This window comes from Schistocerca serialis, chromosome 6 (assembly GCF_023864345.2).
Source record: "Schistocerca serialis cubense isolate TAMUIC-IGC-003099 chromosome 6, iqSchSeri2.2, whole genome shotgun sequence".
Taxonomy (NCBI): domain Eukaryota; kingdom Metazoa; phylum Arthropoda; class Insecta; order Orthoptera; family Acrididae; genus Schistocerca; species Schistocerca serialis.
Genome location: NC_064643.1, coordinates 598,584,292 through 598,611,667, shown reverse-complemented (window position 1 = coordinate 598,611,667; position 27,376 = coordinate 598,584,292). Strand labels below are relative to the sequence as shown.

Sequence of the window (27,376 nt, the reverse complement as noted above, 5' to 3'; positions counted from 1 at the left end):
TTGGGAGTGATTATCACATCCACAAGAAAACCTAAATCGGGCAAGGAAGAAGAATCTTTTTACCCAGTCGCCAAGTGTACGAGTTAGGTGAGTCGACAACATATTCCTGTCTTGTGACGCACATGCCGTCACGTGTCGTATAGAATATATCAGACGTGTTTTCCTGTGGAGGAATCGGTTGACCTATGACCTTGCGATCAAATGTTTTCGGTTCCCATTGGAGAGGCACGTCCTTTCGTCTACTAATCGCACGGTTTTGCGGTGCGATCGCAAAACACAGACACTAAAACTTATTACAGTGAACAGAGACGTAAATGAACGAACTGACAGATCATAACTTTGCGAAAATAAAGAAACTAAACATTTCACTCGAGGAAAGACTTGAACCAAGGACCTCTTGTTTTGCAGCTGCTCACGCTAACAACGGGACCACGGCGCTCTTGAGCTCACACTCTCCTTGTTGTTGCCTATCTAGCGCATGGACTACTCAGTTCGTATATTTTGACTATTTTTTTCATAGCTACACACAACTTCTTCCTGTTTTCTCGATTGATCTATGATCAGTTTTTCAAGGCCTATCCACTGTGCCAACTTATAACTAAATCTGAGGGGGGTGCGATGGGGAGGATCCCTTGTAAGTTACTCATTTGGCAGCTATTCTTGACTCGAATTCTGGAATATTCTTCGTCTTCTTTGACGAAAAGTCTTTAGGGGTGCTGTCATCAGTATATTACCATTGGTATCTACTGAGTGAGCAGCGAGTACTTACCGACTAGTGGGACGGTGATCTCGTAGGAGAAGTTGTGGTAGAGGTCGGTGAGGGAGAGGCACTGAGCCGCCATGAGGCACAGCCCCACCGAGAAGCGCTCCGCCTGCCAGGGTGGCAGCAGCAGCATCGCCAGCGTGGCCAGGCACAGCACTGCAACAACACCACGCCGCCTGCGTCACACACTGGCTTACGTTAGGACGCGTTGCCAACGGACTCGTACGTGAGCTGCACAAACTTAACACACGTCCAAATCAGCGGTGAAACTGCTATGAGGGGAGATCAAAAACTAAGTTACACCCTACGACTTATCTTAGAAAATAGATTAAGGAAAGGCAAACCTACGTTTCTAGCACTTGTAGACTTAGAGAAAGGTTTTGACAATGTTCACTGGAATACTCTCTTTCAAATTCTGAAGGTGGAAGGGGCAAAATACAGGGAGCGAAAGGCTATTTACAATTTGTACAGAAACCAGATGGCAGTTATAAGAAGCCGGCCGGTGTGGCCGTGCGGTTCTAAGCGCGTCAGTTTGGAACCGCGTGACCGCTACGGTCGCAGATTCGAATCCTGCCTCGGGCATGGATGTGTGTGATGTCCTTAGGTTAGTTATGTTTAAGTAGTTCTAAGTTCTAGGGGACTGATGACCTCAGTAGTTAAGTCCCATAGTGCTCAGAGCCATTTGCACCATTTGAGCAGTTATAAGAGTCGAGGGACATGAAAGGGAAGCAGTGGTTGGGAAGGGAGTGAGACAGGGTTGTAGCCTGTCCCCGATGTTATTCAATCTGTATATTGAGCAAGCAGTAAAGAAAACAAAACAAAAATTCGGAGGAGGAATTGAAATCCATGGAGAAGAAATAAAAACTTTGAGGTTCGCCGATAACATTGTAATTCTGTCAGAGACGGCAAAGGACTTGGAAGAGCAGTTGAACGGAATGGACAGTGTCTTGAAATGATGATATAAGACGAACGTCAACAAAAGCAAAACGAGGATAATGGAATGTAGTCGAATTAAATCGGGTGATGCTCAGGGAGTTAGATTAGGAAATGAGAAGCTTAAGGTAGTAAATGAGTTTTGCTATTTGGGGAGCAAAATAACTGATGATGGTCGAAGAAGAGAGGATATAAAATGTAGACTGGCAATGGCAAGGAAAGCGTTTCTGAAGAAAAGAAATTTGTTAACATCGAGTATAGATTTAAGTGTTAGGAAGTCGTTTCTGAAAGTATTTGTATGGAGTGTAGCCATGTATGGAGGTGAAACATGGACGATAACCAGTTTGGACAAGAAGAGAATAGAAGCTTTCGAAATGTGGTGCTACAGAAGAATGTTGAATATTAGATGGGTAGATCACATAACTAATGAGGAGGTATTGAAGAGAATTGGGGAGAAGAGGAGCTTGTGGCACAACTTGACTAGAAGAAGGGATCGGTTGCTAGGACATGTTCTGAGGCATCAAGGGATCACCAATTTAGTACTGGACGGCAGCGTGGAGGGTAAAAATCGCAGAGGGAGACCAAGAGATGAATACACTAAACAGATTCAGAGGGATGTAGGTTTCAGTAGGTAGCGGGAGATGTAGAAGCTTGCAGAGGATAGAGTAGCGCGGCGAGCTGCATCAAACCAGTCTCAGGAGTGAAGACCACAACAACAACGCTTTATTAAGGCACACGAAGTAGCTTTTATTGAATGCTGCACTACACTTCAAAGTGACACACGTACATGACGCTATTTTCCAATATAATCACTAAGTTTCCAAACAACGATTCTACCGACTGTACAATTCCACAACGATGGAGATACTCACCTTGGTTGGGGAGCCATTCGCGAACAAGTATGTGAACGTGCTCTGTCGTCCGAAAACCTACCATAGCTACTAATCGACTCCTTGATTGCCTGGACATTGTCGTCTGTGGTCCAAGTGCAGGGGTTCGGCAAATAAAAATATGGAAACACCGCGAGAAATGCTTGCTTCGCCATGAATGCAAATGGTAGCCATGAGTGAAGGTTGCACTGTATTGAGCACAACTGGCGCCTACCTGTGTAGTGTCGTCAATACGGTGCAAGTGCCAGTCGAGGTGAGAACAGTGTTCTGTGTACTTCTGAGAGCGCTGTGTCGAAGCCAAGTGTATTCGAACGTGGGCAAAATGTGGGTGCTCGCATGGTAGCCGCTTCCGTGATCAAGGCAGCCCCGATGTGACAGGTGCTTCAAGAGGCACCATGTCAGAGATTAACGCCGCATACAAGAAAAGCGGCCGGCCGGCGTGGCCGAGCGGTTAAAGGCGCTACAGTCTGGAACCGCACGACCGCTACGGTCGCAGGTTCGAATCCTGCCTCGGGCATGGATGTGTGTGATGTCCTTAGGTTAGTTAGGTTTAAGTAGTTCTAAGTTCTAGGGGACTGATGACCTCAGAAGTTGAGTCCCATAGTGCTCAGAACCATTTGAACCATTTGAGCCAAGAAAAGCGGAAAAACATCACTTGCTGAGTCAGTACGCGGACGAAAGTGTATGTTGAGTCACTGTGACGGGTGGTCGTCATGGAGGATTACCACGAACAATAATCTGACAACAGCTGCAAAAGTCATAGCAGAAGTGAATGTCGCAAACGCGAACCCTGTCAGCACCAAAACAGCACGAAGGCAGCCCCAGAAGCAGGGAACTGCAGCGTCAGCTGGAATTCTAGAACCGCTCGTCAGTGTTGCAAATGCTCGCAACAGGAAAACATCGCGACGAAGCCCTAAGATCTGCACTATGGAGCAATGGAACGAAGTCATTTGGTTCGATAAGTCTTGTTTCACACTATTTCCCATTTCTCGCCGAACTTACATCCCAGAGTGAAACATGGTTGGGGTTCGATGATGATTTGAGCAGCCATATCGCGGTATTCCACAGGTCCCATGCTTACCCCGCGTTACTACCCATTTCGAGACGACTGTAAGCTACTTTGAATGCCAATGTATCTCCTACATCGCATGGTGGTTTGTTGTATCTTTGTCCACCCCTCACTACGTTTACTGGCAGACGAAATTCTGAAGCATAGTCCAATGATTTTGATTTAAATCATAGTTACGAATAAAATTCAGATTCATCCACTGTAATTCGAATAAAGAGCAAGGAGGATTATTTAGATGTTGCTCCTCTTCAGTAGCCGTAGTTTTTTTTTTTTTGTATTTCTTGTTTGTTTTTGGGCGAACTGAGAAACTCATCTGCGATTCATTTTTTTCCCCCATTCATCCGTCGTTATCCTATAAAGATTATGAGGACATGTGACACTCCATTCTTCTGATCATTCTGGTCTTACAAACAATTTTTTTGTGACTACTCTCATTGCTGTGACAAAGTTCCAAATCAAAGAAGAGAAGGGCCTCGAAAACTCGCTAAGAAATGTGCCCGGTGGGTGCGTGCGATTCAAATCCGATTTGAGCTTCTCCTAACACAAAAGGAGCAGCAATTGTCAATCAGCACGTTCAAAAAGGAACATGAGACACTGGCAGAATTGTCTGAACGATGTCTTGTAATGCGCCAAAATTTGCGTTGCGCTAAATCGGCATTGTTAGTAGGTTTCGCCACATCTTATTATCAAAATTTGCTCTTATGAAAGAAACCAGAGTTTAATTAGATGTTTTGAAAAGTGTTCTTATGTGTATTTTTGTAAAACGTAGAGATTGTCGCCTGAAAATATCTCAGGCGACAATTTATATCAGAATCCGGTCAAAGTCAGCGAGTTTACTACGCACGGATGGCTGCAGAGTTGATGTTTGCGGCAAAGATAACATCTGCGGCGCAGGTATTACCGCAAGACCCTAACGACAGCCATAAAGAAAAGGTAACTGCTGTTAAAAAGGAGAATTTGCGTGCTATGTTTGTTCATCGTAAATGGTTCTTGGTTTTTCCCATGATAAATTCAGTTAATCGTTGTTGATTGGTAGCCGAACTAAGATCAATCCGAGTCGAAATTAGGCTAGGGAGTAGTTGAGTCAAACGCTGCAGTCGTTTAGGATAATTCCATGAGATTGTTAGCAGCTTGTTTCAAAGATATTTACACCGATATGTGATAATTTTAATCCCACTTTGTTGGTGCGTAAAGCGTCAGGTGATTGATTTGTGTGGGAACTTGGAATTTTGCGTGAGGTAGCAGTAGTGGCTGCGGTACATTCTAGTTCAGCAATGGTTTTTCGAGGTGGGTGAGTTTATCCAAAAGAGTTACTGAACGAATTGTACCTTGAAAGCCACTTGTTTATAGGCGATCCATATCTCGACCAGATTGGAGATTTTCTGTTTTCGAGATAAGTGACGTTACCACGTGAAGTGTTTATCCATTACCTGCACTTGCCTCTGTTTTGCAAGAAGACTGGTATAAGCTGCTTTGGTGTAAGCTGCTTTGAATGCCAGTGGATCTCCTACATCGTATGGTAATGTGTTGTATTTTTGTCCACCTCCTGGAGATGGCTTTCATATTAACCACGTCTGTGCGGCTTTGGTCAGATTGTTAAGACCATTTCACAAACACAACGTTGCATTTGGTCCGTATAACGTGAGAATATGTAGGCAGTTTAGAAGTTTTACCCACATGAATCGCGCCGTTCTTTGTACTTCAGTTCTGGAGTACGTTTCAAGTTGCCACGACATTTCACTCCCACTCTGTGGTGCAACGTCACTGTGTCTGGAGGAAATATGGAACATACACTGCCCTTTGACAATGGGCAATGCACCACTCTTGTTGCGCAATGGTCCTGGCATGGGACGACAAGTGGAATTTGCTTCGTGAAACCCCCTCGTATATATGACAATACCTAGTTTTGGATAATTAGATATCAATGTCATCAAGTATTCAGGGTGAATCGGTTGAAACGTAACACCCCATTCATAGGGTCAACATATGGAAACAACCTTCTTGTTCTTTCCTGGGATTATTCCATATCTTCACGGGGTGGCTTTGTACATCTATATCTGCATCGATATACATACTCCGCTAGCCACCGTACGGCGCGTGGTGGAGGACACCCTTTACCACAACTAGTCGCTTCCTTTCCTGTTCCACTAGCGACCAGTACAAAACGACTGTCTGCATGCCTTCGTATGAGCCCTAATTTCTCATATCTTATCTTCGTGGTCCCTATGCGAAATGTAAGTTAGCAGTCTCTAAACTTTCTCAGCAGTTTTCTTCAAAATGAATGTCTTCTTCCCTCCAGAAATTCGCACTTGAGCTCCGGAAGCATTACCGTAACACTTGAATGCTGATCGAACCTACGGGTAACAAACCTAGCTCGTCACCACTGAATTGCTTTGATGTCTTCTATCAATCTGACCTGTTGATGATCCCAAATACACGAACAGTACTCAAGAACAGGTCGCACTAGCGTCGTATATGCGGTCTCCTTTACAGATTAACCACAGTTTCCTAAAATTCTCCCAATAAACCCAGGTTGATCATTCGTCTTCCCTACCACAATCCTCACATATCACCCTCTGCCTTGCAACATGGTACGAAGAACGCTTTTCCATACAACAGTGTTACGAAGCAGCCTGTGCAACATAATATCATTAGAAAGCACGCTATGCCACTCAAACTTGGTAACAAACACCCTCTGCAACATTACATTTTTGCGAAGCACCCTCTGCCATCCAACAGTGGTACGAAGCACTCTCTGCCATCCAAAATTGGTAAAAAGCATCCTCAGACTTCTGAGTTCTTTGCTGTCTTTAGCTTCAATATCCCTGTTGTTGCAATAGTTAAGAGTATTACCCACACAATAAAATAATGTGGCCTAACCTCGTTCCGCTATCTTGAGCACTCCCTATATGGATTAGTAAACTGATGGAACTCAGGCAATAACATCATGTCAAGAGACACACCAAGTTACTTTCGCTCCCACAGCTTCATTAGGTTTCATATGGTTTAGTTACGTTACACAATAATTCGTATTCGCGTGGAACACGTCAGTATTCAAAATATCAACTTAATTGATATTTAAATATGACTACCTACTGGCCATTCATATATATGTTCTCACAACAGGAAACAATATCTAGTTGAATAACACAAGTAAACTTTGAATTAAATAAGCTTAAGTCTCTAAACACATATTCTTGTGCACAGTACGAGGAGTTGCCCAGGTGGAACTTTTACCACCTAATTACAAATTTAGCTATATTATCTGTCAGACATTTAAAATCTCTGGGTAAGTGACCAAAGATTTTGCTACCGTATTATTCGCTGTTTCTGACCTGAACTATTTGTAATGAAGAGAACTGAAGGTCATCTTCTAACATTTTAATCACGGATGCCACAGAGGAATTATGTATTCTGATTGTGTAGTTGAAATAGCTGTACTCAACTCCTCAAACGTTTGCCTACAGAATATCGAGAGTGAACACCACATACTATTCTTCTGGCATGCTTTTGTGCAATAAAAGCTTCGGTTGGTTACCGTAGAATATAATTCCATACGATATTACTGAATGAAAATAAGCAAACTATATTGATTTAGAATTTTCTCTCCCTCCAAGGCATGCAATAACTCGAAGCCCAAAAGTGGCTGAACGTACTTACGAAGCTCTAAAATGCATTTTGGTAATTTAATTTCTCATGAATAAGTTCACCGAAAAGTTTTGAAGATTCCAGCTTCCTAACTAACTCCCGTCCATGTCTGAATATAAGGGTCAGTCAAATGAAAACGAGAAAGACGGGGAAAAAAATAAGTAAACTATTTATTATTTCATAAGTAATCACCGTAACTATTAATACATTTATACTACTGTGAATCCAGACGGTCAATGCTTTCATGGAAAAATGGAAATCTCATGGGGAAAGATCGGGACTGCATGAAGAATGTGGCCCTGCCCGCGTGTTGCCAAAGTTATTTCAATTACGCAGCAGAAGTTTCGCTGGAAATCCCTTAAACATCTTCCATACAGTCCCGATATCTCCCCACGCAATTTCCAAATTTTTGGAGCCCAGCCGGAAAACATCTGTGGGCTTCCATTTGCTTCGGACTAAGAGATGCATCCCGGCGTACAATCATTGTTCCATAGACAACCACAAACATTTTTCTATGAAGGCATTGAAGGCCTTGTCTTACAGTGAGATAAATGTATTAACAGTTATGGTGATAACCTTTGAAGTAATGAATAGTTCCCTTACCTTTTTTCATTTGTCTCGTTTTCATTTGATTGCCCTTTGTAGGTTGATGCATTCACATCCTCAAATTCCAAAGTGGAAATAAAAGATAACTACAAAGAGTTACAGAACCTTACAAATCACTAAAAAACTCAATAGAAGCTGTTAACAGGGTAGGTCAATGCGAAAGTAGGACAAATACTAAAAAAATATTCTTCTGAGGCATTCTTCAGCTAAGAAGCAATCTTCAGCTTCTGAAGTGTCTGATTACATTAAGATTAGACGTACTTTTTGTTCCATAGTGAGGAGATCGTCAACGATGTAGAACTTGTCATATAACAAGAATAAACGGTACATATTTACAAAGAATAACGTATGCTAAAATATCTTCCACAGATCCCATTTAAAATTGTCTTTGAACAATAAGTCAAAAATCTTAACATACTCCTACTTTCATTTAAAATGTAATTAAAAACATGTTGCAAAAGAAGCAAGTGTACTATTATGCGCAAAATAATCCGAACCACCTAAATCACTTTTCGCCTGACTTTTATACAACTCAAATAACGTTACTGTCTTGCAGGCCCTCTGCTCTCTTTTTGGTTCACGTTTGACTATACAAAATGGTTACTACAAGAGGACACAAGATGTAACTGCTCTGTATCTTTATCAGTCGAGGTGCAGATTAACATCACGATAACGCAAATATCACAAAACACGTTATTTTAGAGATGATACAATTATTACGCTTATAAACTCATAATATTATAGTAAGTGACATTTCAAAAAACAAATTTTAACTTGAACTTACATTACGAACATTTTTGTACTAGACTGGGTTTCGGCACTCCAGTCCAGTAACTATTTCTCCTGTTAACTAACTACGAAAGATCTTAAGTATAGTTTCAGTCACAAGTAACAAAGTGTGCGCAGGTGAAACTTGAAATGACTAAGCATACAGTTTTGTTTTGGACAGGGAATCGAACCCAGCTCCTATTAGGATTGTTAACTAAGCACAATCAAATGTTACAATTCGTAATTTTTCACCAGTATTGGTGGTACTGAAATTGAAATGACAGGACGAAAAAGCTTTCAGCTACCGGAATTCGAGCCCAGAAACTACCGTTGTTGACTTCTAGTCACGAATAGACGTGTTTGTTTTAGCAGTAGATATATGTGCACATGTCTGACCTGGAAATAACATGCCGGCTGGGGTGGCCGAGCGGTTCTAGGCGCTACAGTCTCAAGGCGCGCGACCGCTACTGTCGCAAGTTCGAATCCTGCCTCGGGCATGGATGTGTGTGATGTCCTTAGGTTAGTTAGGTTTAAGTAGTTCTAAGTCTAGGGGACTGATGACCTCAGATGTTAAGTCCCATAGTGCTTAGAGACATTTGAACTATTTTTTTGGAAATAACATGACGTAAAGTTCTGTGTCTGACTGGGAGTCGAAACAGGCTTTCTTTATTTTTGAGTCATCAATCTTCCGACTAGTTTGATGCGGCCCGCCACGAATTCCTCTCCTCTGCCAACTTCTTCATCTCAGAGTATCACTTGCAACCCACGCCATCAATTATTTACTGGGTGTATTGTATTCCAGTCTCCGTCTTCCTCTACAGTTTTTTCACTTCGCAGCTCCCTCTAATAATATGAAAGTCACTCCCTGATGTCTTAACAAATGTCCTATTATCTTGACTCTTCTACTTGTCAGTGTTTTCCACGTATTCTTTTCCTCTCCGATTCTGAGATGAACCTACTCATTCCTTACCTTTTCAGTCCACCTAATTTTCAACATTTTTCTGTAGCACCAAATCTCAGATGCTTTGATTCTCTTCTGTTCCGATTTTGCCACTGTTCATGTTTCACTACCATTCAGTGCTGTGCACCAAACGTACATTCTCAGAAATTTCTCCCTCGAATTAAGGCCGATGTTTGATACTAGTAGATTTCTCTTGGTCAAGAAGTCCCTTCTTGGCAGTGCCAGTCTGCTTTTGATGTCCTCCTTGCTCCGTCCGTCATAGGTTATTTTGCTACCTAGGTGGCAGAATTCCTTAACTTCATCTAATTCGTGACCATCAATCCTGATGTTAAGTTTCTCGCCGTTCTCATTTCTGTTGGTTCTCATTTCTTTCGTTTTTCTTCGATTTACTATCAGTCCATATTATGTACTCATTAGACTGTACATGCCATTCAGCAGATCCTGTAGTTCTTCTTCACTTTCACTCACCATAGCAATGTCATCAGCGAATCTTATCATTGATATCCTTTCACCTTAAATTTTAATTCCACTCTTGACCCTTACTTTTATTTCCATCATTGCTGCTTCGATGTACAGATTGAACAGTAGGGCTAAAGACTACATCCCTGTCTTACACCCTTTTTTAATCCGAGCACCTCGTTCTTGGTCGTCCACACTTATTATCCCAACTTGGCTCTTGGACATATTATGTATTACTCGTCTCTTCCTAAAGTCTACCTCTGTTTTTCTCAGATTTTCGAACATCTTGCACCATTTTATATTGTCAAAAGCCTGTTGCAGGTCGACAAATCCTATGAACGTGTCTTGATTTTTCTTTAGTCTTGCTTCCACTCTCAACCGCAAAGTCAGTATTGCCTCTCTGGTTCCCTTGCCTTTCCTAAAGCCAAACTGATCGTCATCTAACACATCCTCAATTTTCTTTTCCGTTCTTGTGTATATTATTTTTGTCAGCAACTTGAATGCATGAGCTGTTAAGCTGACGGTGCGGTAGTTCTCGCACATGTCTGCTGTTGTAATCTTCGGTATTGTGTGATCACATTTTTCCGAAAATCAGAAGGTATGTCGCCAGACTCATACACTCTACACACCAACGAGAATAGTCGTTTCTTCCAATGATTTTAGAAATTCTGATGGAATGTTATCTATTTCTTTTGCCCTATTTGATCGTAAATCCTCCAAAGCTCCTTTAAATTGTGATTCTATTACAGGCTCCCCTATTTCTTCCAGATCGATTCCTGTTTCTTCTTCTATTACATCAGACAAATCTTCCCCTCAAAGAGGCCTTCAACGTAAACTTTCCAAGTATCAGCTCTCTCTTCTGCATTTAGCAGTGGAATTCCGGAAACTGGTACCAAACGTTATTGTTGAAAACACAAGGAGAGATATTAAAAATAATAACCATTTGCCACGTTTAGTTTGGTGTGCGCATGCTACAATTTGAAATGACACGATGAAAACTTTTGTGCCATATTATGATTCGAACCGACACACGTACTACATGGAGACCTTTGGGAGTTGAGAATCTTGGAAAAACACTGAGACGAGGGAACTGCATCGTCCCGAAGGCGTCAGACCTAGCGAAAGGAGAGATCTGAGTTCCAATCACAGTCCAGCATCAATTTTCAACATTTCAAATTCGGATACAGTGAGGTATAAGTGCCCATAGACCTTACATGACGATTCGGTAATTAATTAAAAGAGAATCATGTAAGAAAGCAAACTCGTGACATCGTGTCTCTTTGTGCTTGTTAAAAATTGTTGCCCGAAGAGTGAATCGAACATGGACCTTGGGTATATGTAGCTACTAGAATCATTCCAACAGACCACCACCCTAAACGCAGAACTGGTTCACGATTCTGTCGAGCGGTTCTAGGATCTTCAGTCCGAAACCGCGCTGCTGTTACGGTCGCAGGTTCGAATCCTGCCTCGGGCATGGATGTGTGTGATGTCCTTAGGTTGGTTAGGTTTATGTTGTTCTAAGTCTAGGGGACTGATAACCTCAGTTGTTAAGTCCCATAGTGCTTAGAGCCATCTGAACCACGATTCTGTTGAAACGAAGGATGCTCCACACTATCTGGAGGTTGACTACAGCCTGCTGAATACATTCATTTCTTTGTTCGTTCGATCGATATTCACTAACTGTTTACTCAGTCGTGTTTTTTACTTGATTTTTTAGTCACTGAAATGAAATTACTGAACGGTCAGCTGCACGAACAGGCAATACGGTAGGATGCGGAAATTTCTGCTGGAAGCGTTGCTTTCCACTTGTGAATGTGTGCTGATGTAGGTATTTACAGTCGACTCGAAAATACAGCGCAATGTAAACGCAAAGGGCAGATATCAAGCACACACTCACCTTTACGTTTTTAAAACGCATTTCGCCTGATATAATTACGTAGATAAGGGAGTAGTGACCTTTTATCATGGAGCATATTATGTGAAGAGTACTGATGTATGTAATCCACCAGCGCAAAGGTTACTTAAAAAACCAGACAAGTACGAACAGGCCTCGCTCTCTGTGGATTCCGTATAAACTTAATTATGTTTATAGGTGATACTCATTATAATAATAATAATTATTATTATTATTATTATTATTATCATTATATAGTGTGACTTAATACGCTAATCCAGGTATTTCTATTAGACGGTACTTCGATGACTTGTTTGTCCCTAATTTACCCAGTTATCCGGCAGAGCAAAGGGATCTACAGTTTAACGTGGACGCCTCACATCGTTGAAAAGTGAAACCCAGGTTATAACGAAGTCTCAAAAATCGGTGATCCGACAAATAATCGATTCCACGACCTCTCGATGCGCAGGTATGCGCTTTATCGCTGGACCACCAAGACCATATCCACCGAGTTTTTTCATCTATACATGAGTTTGTATCAAAACATGTGACATATATGTTAGCATTTTTTGTCTGCATTGAACTATAATCTTAAATTTTTACACCGCCAACGGACTGTAGACGTCAGTATTTGAAACAAATTTCAACTCGGTACCTCTTCTCATTACTGATAAAAAGAGGTCAGATAGGCGAGCAATAAATAGCAGAAACAGTCAGTTTAAGGAAATAACGGAAAACCTATATAATTATAAGGATCGTGAGAAGGGGATTTGAATCAGTGATTATTAACTTCATGAACACAAAATGACGGTTGGCCCTAAAATAATAAAAAAATAAAGAAAACAAAATACAAAAAGGAAGCACAGCCAAAGTGATAATTTTATCTATCTGCTCCCATAAGCAAGATGTTCTGTATTGATAACTGCATCCCAGACGTGTGTCCATTGAAGTTGACAACTGTTTCAACAACTGAGTCGCAACATACAAAATGCGATCTTTTTGAACGCAAGTGCTGTTGTTGCTGTACGAGATCGACCGTCCACACTCTGCTGGTTTCACAAAGAAACCTATATAGGAGCTTTGCTGAAAGGCAATCTCTGTTGTATTTTTTCTGCGGTGAGTCTTTAGATGGTGCGGTTAAGATATCCTTAATGGTTTCCGATCTGGAAGCATATAGCTCGGCAGTAGAAGACGTAAAATTTCGAAAGAATGCTTAGGCCTCTTGCGGGATTAGAACCCAGTGCTAACGCAACGTTCACCTTCCGAAGAGGGCCACTTTACTACTTGGCTGGCGAGCCAGTGCTGTTATAACTCATGACACTGTGGTACTGTTAATTAGCAAATATAATTATTAATGTTAAATATGAGATTAGTTACTGATTCTGTGTGGAATGGCCCTCCTGGAACCAAGTAATAAATTTGTCTGCCCATTGTTACACCACAAGTCAGAATCTTGCAGATTATTTATCAGAAATGATAACTGAATATCTACTGAATTTAGCAGAGCAATTCTGAACCACACTAAGAAGTAAATTGACAGTCACATAGCTGCCAAACGTATTCTGCAATGTTGCCAGCTCTCGATTAGACTAGCGAATGAAAGAATACGTTTGCTCAGTCGACGTCCTAAGCTGATACCAGTTGTGAAACTCGCGTTTCGAAAACGCAGCGACACGGACTGATACTGCGTTTAATGGCAGCCGAAATTCTGAAGCATAGTTCAATGATTTTGATTTAAATCGTAGCTACGAATAAAATCCAGATTCATCCACTGTAACTCAAATAAAGAGAAGGGAGGATTATTTAGATGTTCCTCCTCTTCGGTAGCCATCGTAATTTTTTTCTTTTATTTCTTGTTTGTTTTTGGGCGAAATGAGAAACTCATCTGTGATTCACTTCTTTTTATTTTCATCCGTCGTTATTCTATAAAGATTATGAGGATGTGTGGCATTCCATTGTTCTGATCATTATCGTCTTACAAAAAAGTTTTCTTGCGCGCGGTTCAAATCCGATTTGTGATTCTCCTAACACAAAAGCAGAAGCAACTGTCAATCAGCACGTTCAAAAAGGAACATAAAACACTGGCAGAATTGTCTCTATTGTCTGAACGGTGTCTTGTAATGCGCCAAAATTTGCGTTGCGTTAACTCGGCATTATTAGCAGGCCTAAGGTTTTTTTTTATTTTTTTTTTTTTTATTATTTTGGCAGTTCTCCATCTAGTCCAGCTGACGATAACTGTATCAGAGGCAGATCCAAAGAAATGAAAAAAATGCCCACCAGAGGCCAGAGCGCAACTATCCCATTGTTTCACGAGCCGAATGATTCGCTCTTCCCAGAATTCCTGTGGCTGTGACAGGAGCCCAGGAGCCAATCTTCCTCTGTGTCCTGTGTCCTTGAGTTCGTCCTCCAACCACGATCTTTTTCTTCCTTTTTTTCCTGCGTGAGCAGTCCAGGCCGTTTGCTTTTGGTGGATTTGCATAGGCTATGGAGCACGAAGTGTCTCACAGTACATGCCACTGTTACTGTTTTTCCGTGGAATTCGGTGAGTATCGGACCTTGGACGTCGAAAAAGGATGTGAACATCACTTTGGCTGGTGAGGGCACAGAATTGAATTTTGTAGGGGGAGGTGTCGGCGCATACGTACAACCACGCCGGACTCTATATTTGCATGCCTGGATGCCTCATTGCGTTATCCAAAAGCGCCATATGCAAACTTCAGACTGTTTTTTTTTGTTACGACTTTTCGTACCTTTTCACTTGAGCACTGCTAATACCGAGGTGTAACGACATGTAGGGACACGAAATGGGTAAATCACGTAGGCTTAATAGTAGGTAAGCTCTGAGGGACTGTAGAATATTTTATACATTATGAATGAAACACACACAAAACTGGTGTCCTGTAATATTTACTATTTGTTTCAGGAACCGGTTTTCGGCTGTTACACCATCAACAGGTACAAAGATAAGTATGTGGAGTAGTAAAATTTTTTCGGGTTTAAGATTTAAACTAGTGCATCTTGAGAGTATTTCCATTTCGAGAGATGAAAAATGTTAATTTTAGAATTAGGAATAAAACAAGAGGATTTATTTCAGTGTAAACACGGTGTAAGATTATTTAACTAGGTTAAAATATATCATACATTAACTAATGAACTATAGACAACGTACAACAGTTGTTCATAGAACAAAATAATTGACAATAAACTTCGGTGACATATTACAAAGATGTGGCTGAATAAAATAATCTTGTCTTTGGTAGGTCCTAAATTTCAAACAGATAAGACATAATAGTGATATGAAGCAGCTGTGATTATACAAAGGAACATTTTTAAGACAACGAGAGAAATTATAGGAACTGAAATAAAGAAAAATGGGGCACCTGAGTAAGAGGGATATGATGTGGATGAGATTATGAGCAGTATGTGCCGTTAGAAGTAGCGTAGCGAGTAAGAGAACTGTGTCTGCTCATTCAGTACTAAGCTTGGGCTGATGGTCACGTGTTTATTAATTCCGTTTATTTCAAGATAGTTCATCTTCCTTCCTGTATGGATGTGATGTAATACTTCATGTTTCACAAAGTAACTATACCTTCTTTAAGCAGGTGGTCTGCAAAAGTAGATTCTTCTTTTCTAAGTTTCAAACTCTGCGGTGTTACTTCAGTTGAGTATATATTGCCCTGCCAGATTGGCATATAGAATTTTCAACAATTAAAGCTAATTTTATATATTCCACGCTTTTCCAAACCTGGAGTGCTGTGAAACTTCCTGGCAGATTAAAACTGTGTGCCCGACCGAGACTCGAACTCGGGACCTTTGCCTTTCGCGGGCAAGTGCTCTACCAGAAGTAAACCTGTGAGTACCGGGCGTGAGTCGTGCTTCGGTAGCTCAGATGGTAGAGCACTTGCCCGCGAAAGGCAAAGGTCCCGAGTTCGAGTCTCGGTCGGGCACACAGTTTTAATCTGCCAGGAAGTTTCATATCAGCGCACACTCCGCTGCAGAGTGAAAATCTCATTCTGGAGTGCTGTCTTTGCACATTGGGCAAAAAGTGTCCAACTGTGTTGTGCACATAAAATTTTACGAAACAGCCAAAACCGATTGGTGAAACACATACTAAAATTTTTAGAATATTACTCCAGTGTTGAGTCTGTTTCATTTATCAAGTAGGTAAAGCATTTGGAGGGCCTGTTACTTGGGGGAACACTAACGAAATGCGATAAGCCTATAAAAGAGACTGCTTACAAAACTCTCGTACAACCCATCGTGCAATTTTGCTCAAATGTGTAATACCCGTACCACGACTGATTAAACGCCTGGTAAAGCTGCGTGTTAAGAAAGTTAACCTGTTAAACTCCGGCATCCAGAAGAAACTATCGTTGTGCCAGCTCTGCCCTGCTGCGGGAAAGGTTAAATTTCACTAGGAGGCACTGGATTCAAGCGACCGCGAGCTACTGGTTGTCCACCTGCATCTGACAGAGGACTCTCGGAACTAGACTGGGAGTGGATCGACGCGGTCACTTTAGCACAACAGACGGTGCAGAACGAGAATCAATAGAATAAATTGTGTCCAATATGATCTTCATATGATGTAGAGAGAAATCGACGTGGGTACCAGTTCGGTAATTAAGAAAGGTGTTAACTTCGCACCAGTGCGCCGGAATACCCCTATCTGTGATCTTATAAGTGGTGTTGAAGAAACAATCCGCAAAATGTCTGTTGAGAGAGCAGGCGAAATACTTTACGAAACATGGCGAGTTATTTCAAAGTCCAAACCACAGCTATCGAACTTGACTAGCGCTGATCGCAGCGGACTTCACGCACTCCGCAACGAACGCTTCATCGTGGTTCTGCCAGCTGACAAGGGCAATGCATCCGTCGTTCTGAATAAAGCTGACTAAGACGCTAAAATTCAGGTGATTCTTTCCCTAACGGAAAGTGACGCGGGACGCGACGTCGAGAATAATGAGGAAGGCATCAGAGCTCCTAAAACAGTCATCATTGAAAGAGGCCGTTATTAAGAATCTCCTCCCAGAGGCACCGAGACCACCTACGCTACCAAAGACCCACAAAAGGGTCCTCCTCTTCGCCCCACGGTGAACACTATCGGGTCACCATCCTACAGACTGAGAAAACATCTGGCTAGCCTCCCTACGCTCCATTTATGTCGCTGTGTGCATCGTATCAAGACCAGCGACGATTTTATCAACCGAATAAAACATGTGAGTCTTGAGCAAGGTGGTCAGTTTTTATGTGGTCTCGCTATTTACATGTGTTCCTGCGGGATTGTTTAAGCAGGCATTGACATCGTCGTACTTCCTATATGGCGGCCAATACTCCGACCAGTTGGACGACTAGGCGATGGGAAGTCATTAGCTCCATCCAGAGCAAAGTTTTTTATGGAAAAATTTGAAGACATCGCTTTGGACACGGCACCAGATAAGCCAAGTTGCTTTATCGTAGTATCGGCGACACTTTTATCATCTAGCCCAACAGACGTGAAAAACTGCGAGAGTGCCGGCCGCGGTGGCCGTGCGGTTGTAGGCGCTGCAGTCCGGAACCGCAGGACTGCTACGGTCGCAGGTTCGAATCCTGCCTCGGGCATGGATGTGTGTGATGTCCTTAGGTTAGTTAGGTTTAAGTAGTTCTAAGTTCTAGGGGACTGATGACCTAAGATGTTAAGTCCCATAGGGCTAAGAGCCAGACAAAAACTGCGAGTATTCATAAAACACATTTGAACGGCATTCACGACCGCATTATGTTTACGATGAAAGTAGAGAAAGAGGGTGCATTACCGTTTCTGTTCGTTCTCGTTCTCCGGAAAACCAATGAACACCTCATTCACAGTGTGTACAGGAAACCTTCACGTACGGATTGATATTTGCACGCTCTTAGCTAGCACCATCCGGCATAAAAACGTGGCGTTCTGAACACCCTCGTCCACCGTGCTAAAGTTATCTTAGACGCTGAAAGTCTGCCGTTAGAAATAAGACGCCTCTGAAAAGTCTTCCGGGTCAATGGCTGCAACCGCCGTCAGGAATAACAGGCTATTTATTGTGAGACACGCAGGAAAACACCACCAAAGAAGAGAACAAAAACCTTGCGTTTTTGCGTTTCTGTGGCACAGTGTCGGGGAAGGTCTGCTGGCTCTTAAAGAGACACAGCAACTCATCAGTGTTTAGGCCCCCAACAAAATACAACTCATGAGGTCTGTGAAGGACAATCTAGGACTTAGAACGCCTGGAGAGAACAAAATTCGATGTCAGCATGGCTGCTATTACGTCCGCCAAACAGTACGTACTGTGGAGCAATGCCGGACGGAACGCGAGATCAGACGTGGCAGGACACGCTTTGGAAAATCGACACCGAATTCTATCCGACGAAATATCTATCGTTATGAAGCCGAAGGGATCCTATGAGAGCGTCATAAAAGAAGCAGTAGAAATAAAAGTATCTGAAAACACCATCAGAAAGGACGGTGGTTTGCAGCTCAGCAGAACCTGAGACCCGGACTTCGAGTGGTTGAAGCGGGCGCGACGGAAACGGACGTAAACATTCTCACAGTTGGCGAGGAAGACGGCACCAGTGACGTCACAGCTGGCAGCGCGGTCATATAACAAGGCCACGGCGACACAGCAGTCATTTAACCCCTGACAATGACCGAGGAGATCTCAGTCGAAACCTCGTGGAATTTTAACCACCTGCTGCGATATTGTTTAGTTTTCCTTTATTGCAGCTAAACTTCAAAAACGAATGGAAGATATTAAAGGAAAATGTTTGGAGGAAGGATTGAAAATCAAACGTAGTGAGCCGGCCAGGGTGGCCGAGCGGTTCTAGGCGCTACAGTCTGGAACCGCGTGACCTCTACTGTCGCAGGTTCGAATCCTGCCTCGGGCATAGATGTGTGTGCTGTCCTTAGGTTAGTTAGGTTTAAATAGTTCTTAGTTCTAGAGGACTGAAGACCTTAGAAGTTAAGTCCCATAGTGCTCAGAGCCATTTGACTCTTTTTTTTTTTTTTAACGTAGTGAGAGTAAATTCGCCTACAAGCAAGGCAGAAAAATGTAAATATACACATCAACAATGAAGTCATAGCACAGAGCTGAGTTTTTAAATTTATAGCATTTGAAAAGAGTGACTGGATAGACTGGAGCAGATACAAACAGAAGAGTTCAAATGGTCTATTCAGATTTTGGAAAACTGAACAGAATTTTGGAAATCAAGCTTCTGATGTGTTTGAAAATGGAAGTTTATAATCCGTATATATTATCGATTTTGACATACGGTAACAGGAAATAAGCTATTTAATGGGAAAACCACCCAAAACGTGTGGGTTCCCCAGCGAGTAATTAGGACATGCATGTTGTAAATTACTAGTGAAGACAGAAAAATGAACAAACGGATCGGGAGACAGACTGGAAGAGAGTACGGTAATCCTTCTGAAGCATGCACCACTTACGAAAGTTATCCTAATTAATGCGAAGATAAACGTGTGTAGAACTGTCTCCCACCCTCCTTATCTTCTCCGTCTTAGTACACATACCTTGTATTGAATTCAGTTCGAACTTTATGTACAGTTATCTATATTATGCAATGGGGTTAAATAACAATACTGTAATAGCAGTATTAATATCGTTTTGTAATTAACTTGACCATACCCCCTATTTTATGAGCTTAAACTTTTCTTTTAACTGAGCAAGGAATAAACATTGCATGAAAGTAACCCTCCGTTGGTCATTAATTGCTTGCCTCCAGATTCAAACGGTTTCATTCGTATCTTTCTCCAATTCCCACTGCAGTTTGCAGGTAACTGCACAATTTTAGATAGCTGGCAGCCTTTCCACCTTTTTGAAATCTTATCTGTTCAGCTTTTTTAGACAGTACTTCGTCGTGTACATAACTGAAACATCTATGAAATGTTTGAGGCTACTACTAATACTCTCTTCCAGGTTATTACAAGCAAAGTTTGCAACACACTTCCTGGAGATAAATTGTCAGGCTCCTAATAATTCCTAAGTCAATGAGGTTTAGATTTTGGGGTCCAACCATCAAGAGTCGACCGTGTGTCGCGTTCACACACAGATTTGCTTCTCCGAGCTGCGCTGTTTTAATTATTACATTTGAATTATAGTTCAAATGCAGTTCATCTATGAATTGGGAAAAAATAAATAGAGCCTTGTACATAGTCGTTTGGAGAGAAGCTTAACTAAATTTTATGGAGCAGCGAGTGCGTGAACTTACCTTCCAGTAACTGGATTTCACTGTACTTGTTAAGCATTCTAAATTTAACATTACGGTGATCGTGACCTTATAATCTGTTTAACGGGAATTATTTGATAATCCGGGTAACAGCGAACTACAGTGTAAAACGGAGAAAGGAACTAATCAAATCGCCCAATCTGAGAAGCAGACAAGCTAGGAAAGTGCATTGTTGACCGTGACTGATGAACCAACGAAGGTTTACTTTCATGAAATGTACTATTGAAACGATCCTTGCTCATTTAAAGTAAACGTTTAAGATTGTAAAATACGAAACATGACTGGTTAATTACCGAATGTATACTCGCCGTTGATGCGCTTTTCATAATACAAGTTTGTTTGTTTCCCTGTCTTTACAAGAAATTTACAGTATGGATAGCTCCATTTCAAATTGGGAAACCCTAATTAAAAACACGTTTACCACTGCCGTAATTCAAAACTGGTTGGAAACTCTTCTTTTCAAATCATCGGTAGCAAATCGTCATGTCGCGAGTTTCGAGACACAGTTCTAACTGAAAAACGATAATGCCGTAGCGTTACAGTAATGTCTTGTTCAATATCGCAAACAAAATTACTTTGTGGGGGCGCTTGGATGTGCGAACATCAGCACTAATGTAAGAACTTCGACGTTGCGCTGAGTGGCTGATAGCTACGAACAGGAAATACATCTAAACGTGCAGACAACGTTAAGTGTCAGAGAGTGCTTGCAAGTGAAGAGTGGGAAGGAAGGCTGTCGCTGCTCACCTACTGCTGGAGCCAGAGCGGTGGCGGCGTAGCCCTCCGCATGCCTCTTGAACGTGAAGTAGAAGTCGATTTTGCGGAAGCCTTTGCGATCGTCGTTCTGGCGAGGAATCTCTTCACTTTTGACGGACACCAATTCCCAGTCGCGCTGTGTCTTCACATGCTTGATGGAGAACTGTAACAGAAAGCGAGAAAAAAAATCGTTTCTGTGTGTGACCACTCACGCGAATGTGTGGTGACTGTCTGGGAAACACAATAGCGGCGTTAGGTCGGTAAAGTACCGATAGTCGCTGCGACTGGAACACTGTTAGTATAATCTGAAACAATTGTTGAAATAAGGGGACGAAGAGTTTTATAGTCTCTGTCCCACACAACAACAAACCCATAATTAGCCAGTCGACGTCCACTGCCTCCTTTAAACTTTCCATGGTCTTTAAAAATACGCATTCAAGATACCAGTTGCTTCTGCACGTTTACTATTGTCATCTACACACCTTCCGCTGAGGCGTCGTCTAGGGCAGTTTTCACTTCTTGGAACCCAACAAAGAACTTCGTTGGTGAATCTATATCCATTCGTCTAGCTGCACGCCACCTCCCCTCCACTTCACTTTCATTATAGTGTTCCAAATAGTTCTGTCACCTGTCTTAATATTTGCTTGTTTCCCTATCCTTCCTAGGAACTCCCAAGACATACTCCAATCGTTTCCTGAGCAACCCCAGTTTTTCATCGATTTTCACATTAAAATTTAAAAAACTGGTAATACTCACTGCTTGTAAGGTGTGTCTCAGACCCACTGGAAGATTCCAAGCAGCGTTTATCAGGTAGATTTAGAAAGAAAGAGCCGAAAGCTGTAATGTGAAAAGCGATCGTAGTGCCACTGGTTACGGAAGAACGTGTGGCCCTAGTAAGAGCGCTGAGGCTCCAAACTCGCCGCTAGAGGGACATCGGTGCAGATCGGTGGCCTACGAGAAAGACACACCGTGGCGCCTACGTCACAGCACGTGCTACTGCACGTCTTACGAGTGCCAGCAGCCGTCTCCGGCGGGAGCGACTAACTATTTCGCACGCGTTTAATATTTCTTAACTGCACGTCTAAGTGCAAGGGAGCTCTCGGTAGCACATGTCGAAGTTACGACCTTTAGTGGGTACCTTTTCAATTACATGTTTCTGCAAACTAATTTGAAGTATGGATGAAAGCAGGCAAATTTACTATATTGTTGGCAGAATATGACAGAACTGCTAAACTTGATATCAGTGACACAATGAAGGCCTATAAAGGAATATTCTCTCACATCTAACCACAGACCGTTTTCTTTTACTCATGATTAGTAATCTGTGCACTATTAACAATGTATGAGGAATAAATAAAATCAGAGCTTTTTATATGTCACACTGCAACCAAACCCAGAAACATCAAGATATAGATTTTGTACTACAGCCGTACATTTGACTTATTATGTACAGTAAATTTACCAATATAGATCACTTAAGTAAAATTTTTCATTAATGATGCTTTATTTTTTTCTAAATCTAATCAATCAGTTATATAATTTGCTAGGTCTTCACAGAAAAAAAAATGCAGTAAATTTGTTATAGAGGAAGGAAGAGGGTCAGAATTGGCGATCTGCCACGAGCGCAGGATAACTTGGTTTGGCTGTGTTTTATTACCTAGTTTCACCATATTGATTCTTGTAGTAACTGCTTCTTTTTCCTCTACATTCCACCGAATCTATTGCTAGCCTTCACTAAAACTATATTTAAAGTTCACTACTTTTTAGCCACCTGCTTTACTCATTAATTTTACTACAACTAAAGAAAATTTCACAACCCAAGATCACTAGAAAAGCATTCTGTTGGATGACCAGTTTCGACGGCTATGTGCGGCCATCATCGTATCTTATGCTTTAAAATTTTTAAAACGTAACTTTAAACTTTTTACAACATCAATACTACAAGTCGCTGCACATTGCATATGCACTTCCCACTAACATCTCCAGTGTGAACCGACTTTTAACACTTACGAATAATGTGTTGTAAAAATTTTAAAACATAAGATCCTACAATGACAGAATATCTCTTGCGAAACCGGTCATCCACTAAAATTCTTTTGTAGCGCTCTTGACTTATGAAGTTTTCTTCATTTACCAGACATTGCACAGAGACTGGGAACTCCAGGAATATACAAGCATTAATTTTACCTCGATCATCATCGTCATTTCCAATAATAGACAGCGCCTGCCCTTGGCATACTCACCCCCGTGCCATTGCGCAGCCTGATGCTGACCTCGTCGTCGAGATCCAGCCAGTTGATGAAGATGAGGTAGCACGTGTGTGTGTCATACGGCCACTTGGCCAAGTCAACGCCGCAGTGCGAGTAGTACTCAGCATCCACCATACACGACACGTTGCCATCTGTCGTGACGCGGCAGAACCCGCCCCGTGGCATCATGGGCTGCAGCGCATTCCCGACTGCGCCCCTGGGGCAGAACCACAATAGTTACTTTACCGACATGAAGAAAAGGTTCGTGATGAATAGCTCATGCAGCTCCCAGGATCACTCTTCTCCTGAGTGTGGATAAATTACAACAGGTGCTTTACAGTGTTCAATTCTTGTGCCATTTCTGTTATTGCTATATGTAAATGACTTTCCATTCTCAACAAATAACGTAGAAATAGTGCTCTTAGCTGATGATGAAACCTTCATAATCAAGACCAACAGAACTGCAGCAATTAAAGAGCAATAAATCAAATATTCAGAAAAATAATTGAACTACCCCCTTAAACAGTTTGTGATTTCCAAAAAGTACAGCTCGTCCAGTCCTCTACGTGGCAATACATATCATCACTATATGCATCAAAAAAATCTTAAAATATGCATGAAAAATGTTTCAAAATGCATGGAAAGTGTCGAAATATGCAAGATCAAATAACAAAAAACGTGGTGGTTACTGCGTGCATTACATCTCAGACTCGAACCTGTGCATATCAGTTACGAGGAAGAGCGCCGGTCTCGCGAAAAATCGGTACATTTAGAGCGCTGATATCATTTTCTGAATACTTTCTGGTAGAGCTTAGGAAGGGGGTCTTTCTGGGATTATTTTCTAAAAATTTTGCAAAATGAGAACGCGTACTGTGTTTCAAGAATTGTTACTACTTTGCTATTGCTATCGGTAACACCTGGATGTGATGCGAGTAAGTCGCAGAGAAACAATCAGTATGCACAGGACCAACTTCGAGATATATCGCATACAGAGGGGCACGCTCAAAAACTCTGCAATATTTTATTTAAAACACAACATACAATCATGATTTTTTAACAGTATTAACTTTTAATTAATACTATTGGATCAAAGCATCATTTATAATTTATTTTACATTTTTCTGCTATTGTAAACATGAACGACCAAGTACTGTTCCAAATTTTCGGTAGTAAGATTGTATCTTCGATCTCTCAAAACATTTTTATAAGCAGAAAAGGAACGTTCTACATCAACTGAGGTAACTGGGCAGTATTTGAATTTCGGTGCTATGTTGGCACTTACTGTTTCTGGTGAAAGTTCACCTGTCCCTTAATAAAACTATCAATTTGGCACAAGGGTTATTATTTTAAATATTTTCAAACTTTTCTTTAAGTTTTCTTGGAAATAACCCTGGCAATGAGGAATTCACTAAAATAATCATTAATTGAATAGATTCATTCATCGTCAAACCTTGAGTTTCAAGCTGTTTAACGCTTTCAGATATATGTGAAAAATGAGTGCTAATCACAACAATGTCTTTTTTAATACAGGAATCATTAAAAGCTTCCTTGCACTGGCGTACTGCCAAAGCCTCGGCGATGTCGAAGTTGTTTACCACCCCTCTAATGGCCTCGAAATGTTCATTGTAAAACAACACAGTTTTGACCTACGTACCCCAACGAGTTACCACTGGTTTGGGGGTAAAGATACATTTGGTAGTTTTTCTTTGTAGGTCTTGAAGCAAGCAGGAGCCTCTAGAAACAGTTTCTTTGCGGATGAAATCAGTTTATTTACATTCACAAACGTGGAACGTACTTCTTCATAAAGGCGATGTACTCCATGAGCAAAGCAGGTCACATGAATCAAATTGGGATAAAATACTCGTAGGGCTTTTCCTGCTTTGGTCATATAGGGAGCAACATCTCAGTTAAACACAAACACCCTTTCATCTGCAGAAGATTCTGGAAATATTTTTCTAATAGACTCATTCACAAATCTAGCGATAGTAGAATGATTTACTTTTTCAAGTTCTTTGCCGGCCGCTAAATAGGAAGAAGAACGCTCTCCTTTTAAAGCACCAGCAATTAAATTTGCAGTGTAACGACCACAAGTGTCTGTAGTTTCGTCAACGAAAATTCAGATAATGCTGTCCTTGAGTTCACTGCGTATTTCTTCCAGAACATTTACGAAAATTGTCGGTATGTAATTTTTACGCAATATTGACTCATCTGGCACAATTTGTTTTAAGCAGAATTTGCGCAGGAAGCCTTTGAGGATAGGGTTTGTAATTTTGTGAAGAGGAATGTTGCTTGCAGTGAATGCTTCACATAGATCTATGTTAAACCAACTGATATTGGTTACCTTTGGACAAATCTCTGCTACTACACCTTGCTGTTGTCAGAAGTTGTTGTCGTGATCCTTTCTTCTGCATTCCTACAATATAATGACTTGTCTTCCACACGCTGGTCTATTTGAAACTTTTTTCGCACGAAACGTTTTTCTCGCAAACTCGACAATATAAAATAATTCCGTCATATGTAAATATTCCAGGATGGTCATCTATCCACGAAACGACGTTTCTTTTTTCGGGTAGCGAGGTGCCTAACACGTTACACACTGCACGTCGTAAACAAGTTCACCTATGTACAAGTAAATGGAAAGCCAAGCTGAAACTGTGGACGTGCGACTAAAATGTTGTTGTTGTTGTGGTCTTCAGTCCTGAGACTGGTTTGATGCACCTCTCCATCCTACTCTATACTGTGCATGCTTCTTCATCTCCCAGTACGTACTGCAGCCTACATTCTTCTGAATCTGCTTAGTGTATTCATCTCTTGGTCTCCCTCTACGATTTTTACCCTACACGCTGCCCTACAATACTAAATTTGTGATCCCTTGATGCCTCAGAGCACGTCCAGGCGGCTTCCTCTTTCATTTCTTACCCCCAATCCATATTCACCTACTACGTTTCCTTCTCTTCCTTTTTCCTACTATCGAATTCCAGTCACCCATGACTATTAAACTATCGTCTCCCTTCACTATCTGAATAATTTCTTTTATCTCATCATACATTTCTTCAATTTCTTCGTTATCTACAGAGCTAGTTGGCATATAGACTTGTACTACTGTCGTAGGCGTGGGCTTCGTATCTATCTTGGCCACGCGTTCGCTGTGCTGTTTGTAGTAGCTTACCCGGATTCCTATTATTTTATTCATTATTAAACCTACTCCTGCATTACCCCTATTTGATTTTGTATATATAACCCTGTATTAACCTGACCAAAAGTCTTGTTCCTCCTGCTACCGAACTTCACTAATTCCCACTATATCCAACTTGAATCTATCCATTTCCATTTTTAAATTTTCACACCTACCTGCCCGATTCATTAAGGGATCTGACATTCCACGCTCCGATCCGTAGAACGCCAGTTTTCTTTCTCCTGATAACGTCGCCCTCTTGAGTAGTCCCCGCCCGTAGATCCGAATGGGGGACTATTTTACCTCCGGAATATTTTACCCAAGAGGGCGCCATCATCATTTATCCGCTTAATTTAATTGTTGTCGACGCGTACGGCATCACAGCGGAGGAAATTTACCGGGGGCGCGGGCGCAGGAGCATTGACTCTGACTTCCTGTTCCTCTTCTGTAATGATTTTGCTAGGCGGTAGCCTCTCGGTTAGCGATTGTACGCAGCTCTAGATAGCGGTCAACTTGTGAGACATCAAAACTAGATCAAACAAGAGACCGCCCGTCTAAATTTTACAAACATTGTAAACATAGAGCGAAAATATCTATCATCACTAGTTTTTTGCTACAATATTCAATAACCGGTGAAAAGGAGCCAAATATCCAAATGCACATGCAACATGTAAATGCATATAATCCGGTCTCTAATCATCGTCAATGACAATACAAATCTCTTGAGGCTTATATGGCCATTTTTTGACGTTTACCTGTTGAATTTTTGTCTCGGTGTTTTCATCTCAAGTATGCTACTCAGAAGTTGCCAGCTATGGAGGACGAACCTTTAAAGTACCGATACGTAGCTTTTATGTCCTATTAATACAGCGATGGCTGTAAATAGTTGGTAGGTTTATGAAAACACGATATCCAAATGTAATAATGTACTCAAAACATTTTGCACCTTAATGTAGCG

The 27,376-nt window shown here is 41.5% G+C and overlaps 1 protein-coding gene across 1 annotated transcript in view; it reads right to left on the bottom strand.

Moving 5' to 3' along the window:
* The window catches only part of LOC126484022 (5-hydroxytryptamine receptor 3A-like), a 139,955-nt gene that overhangs the window by 46,323 nt on the left and 66,256 nt on the right, over positions 1–27,376 (bottom strand). The window contains exons 5-7 of the mRNA XM_050107348.1: positions 23,238–23,460; positions 20,986–21,157; positions 770–919 (exon numbers count right to left, since the gene is read on the bottom strand). Of these exons, the coding sequence (XP_049963305.1) occupies positions 770–919; positions 20,986–21,157; positions 23,238–23,460 (545 nt within the window). The remainder of the gene's footprint in view (positions 1–769; positions 920–20,985; positions 21,158–23,237; positions 23,461–27,376) is intronic.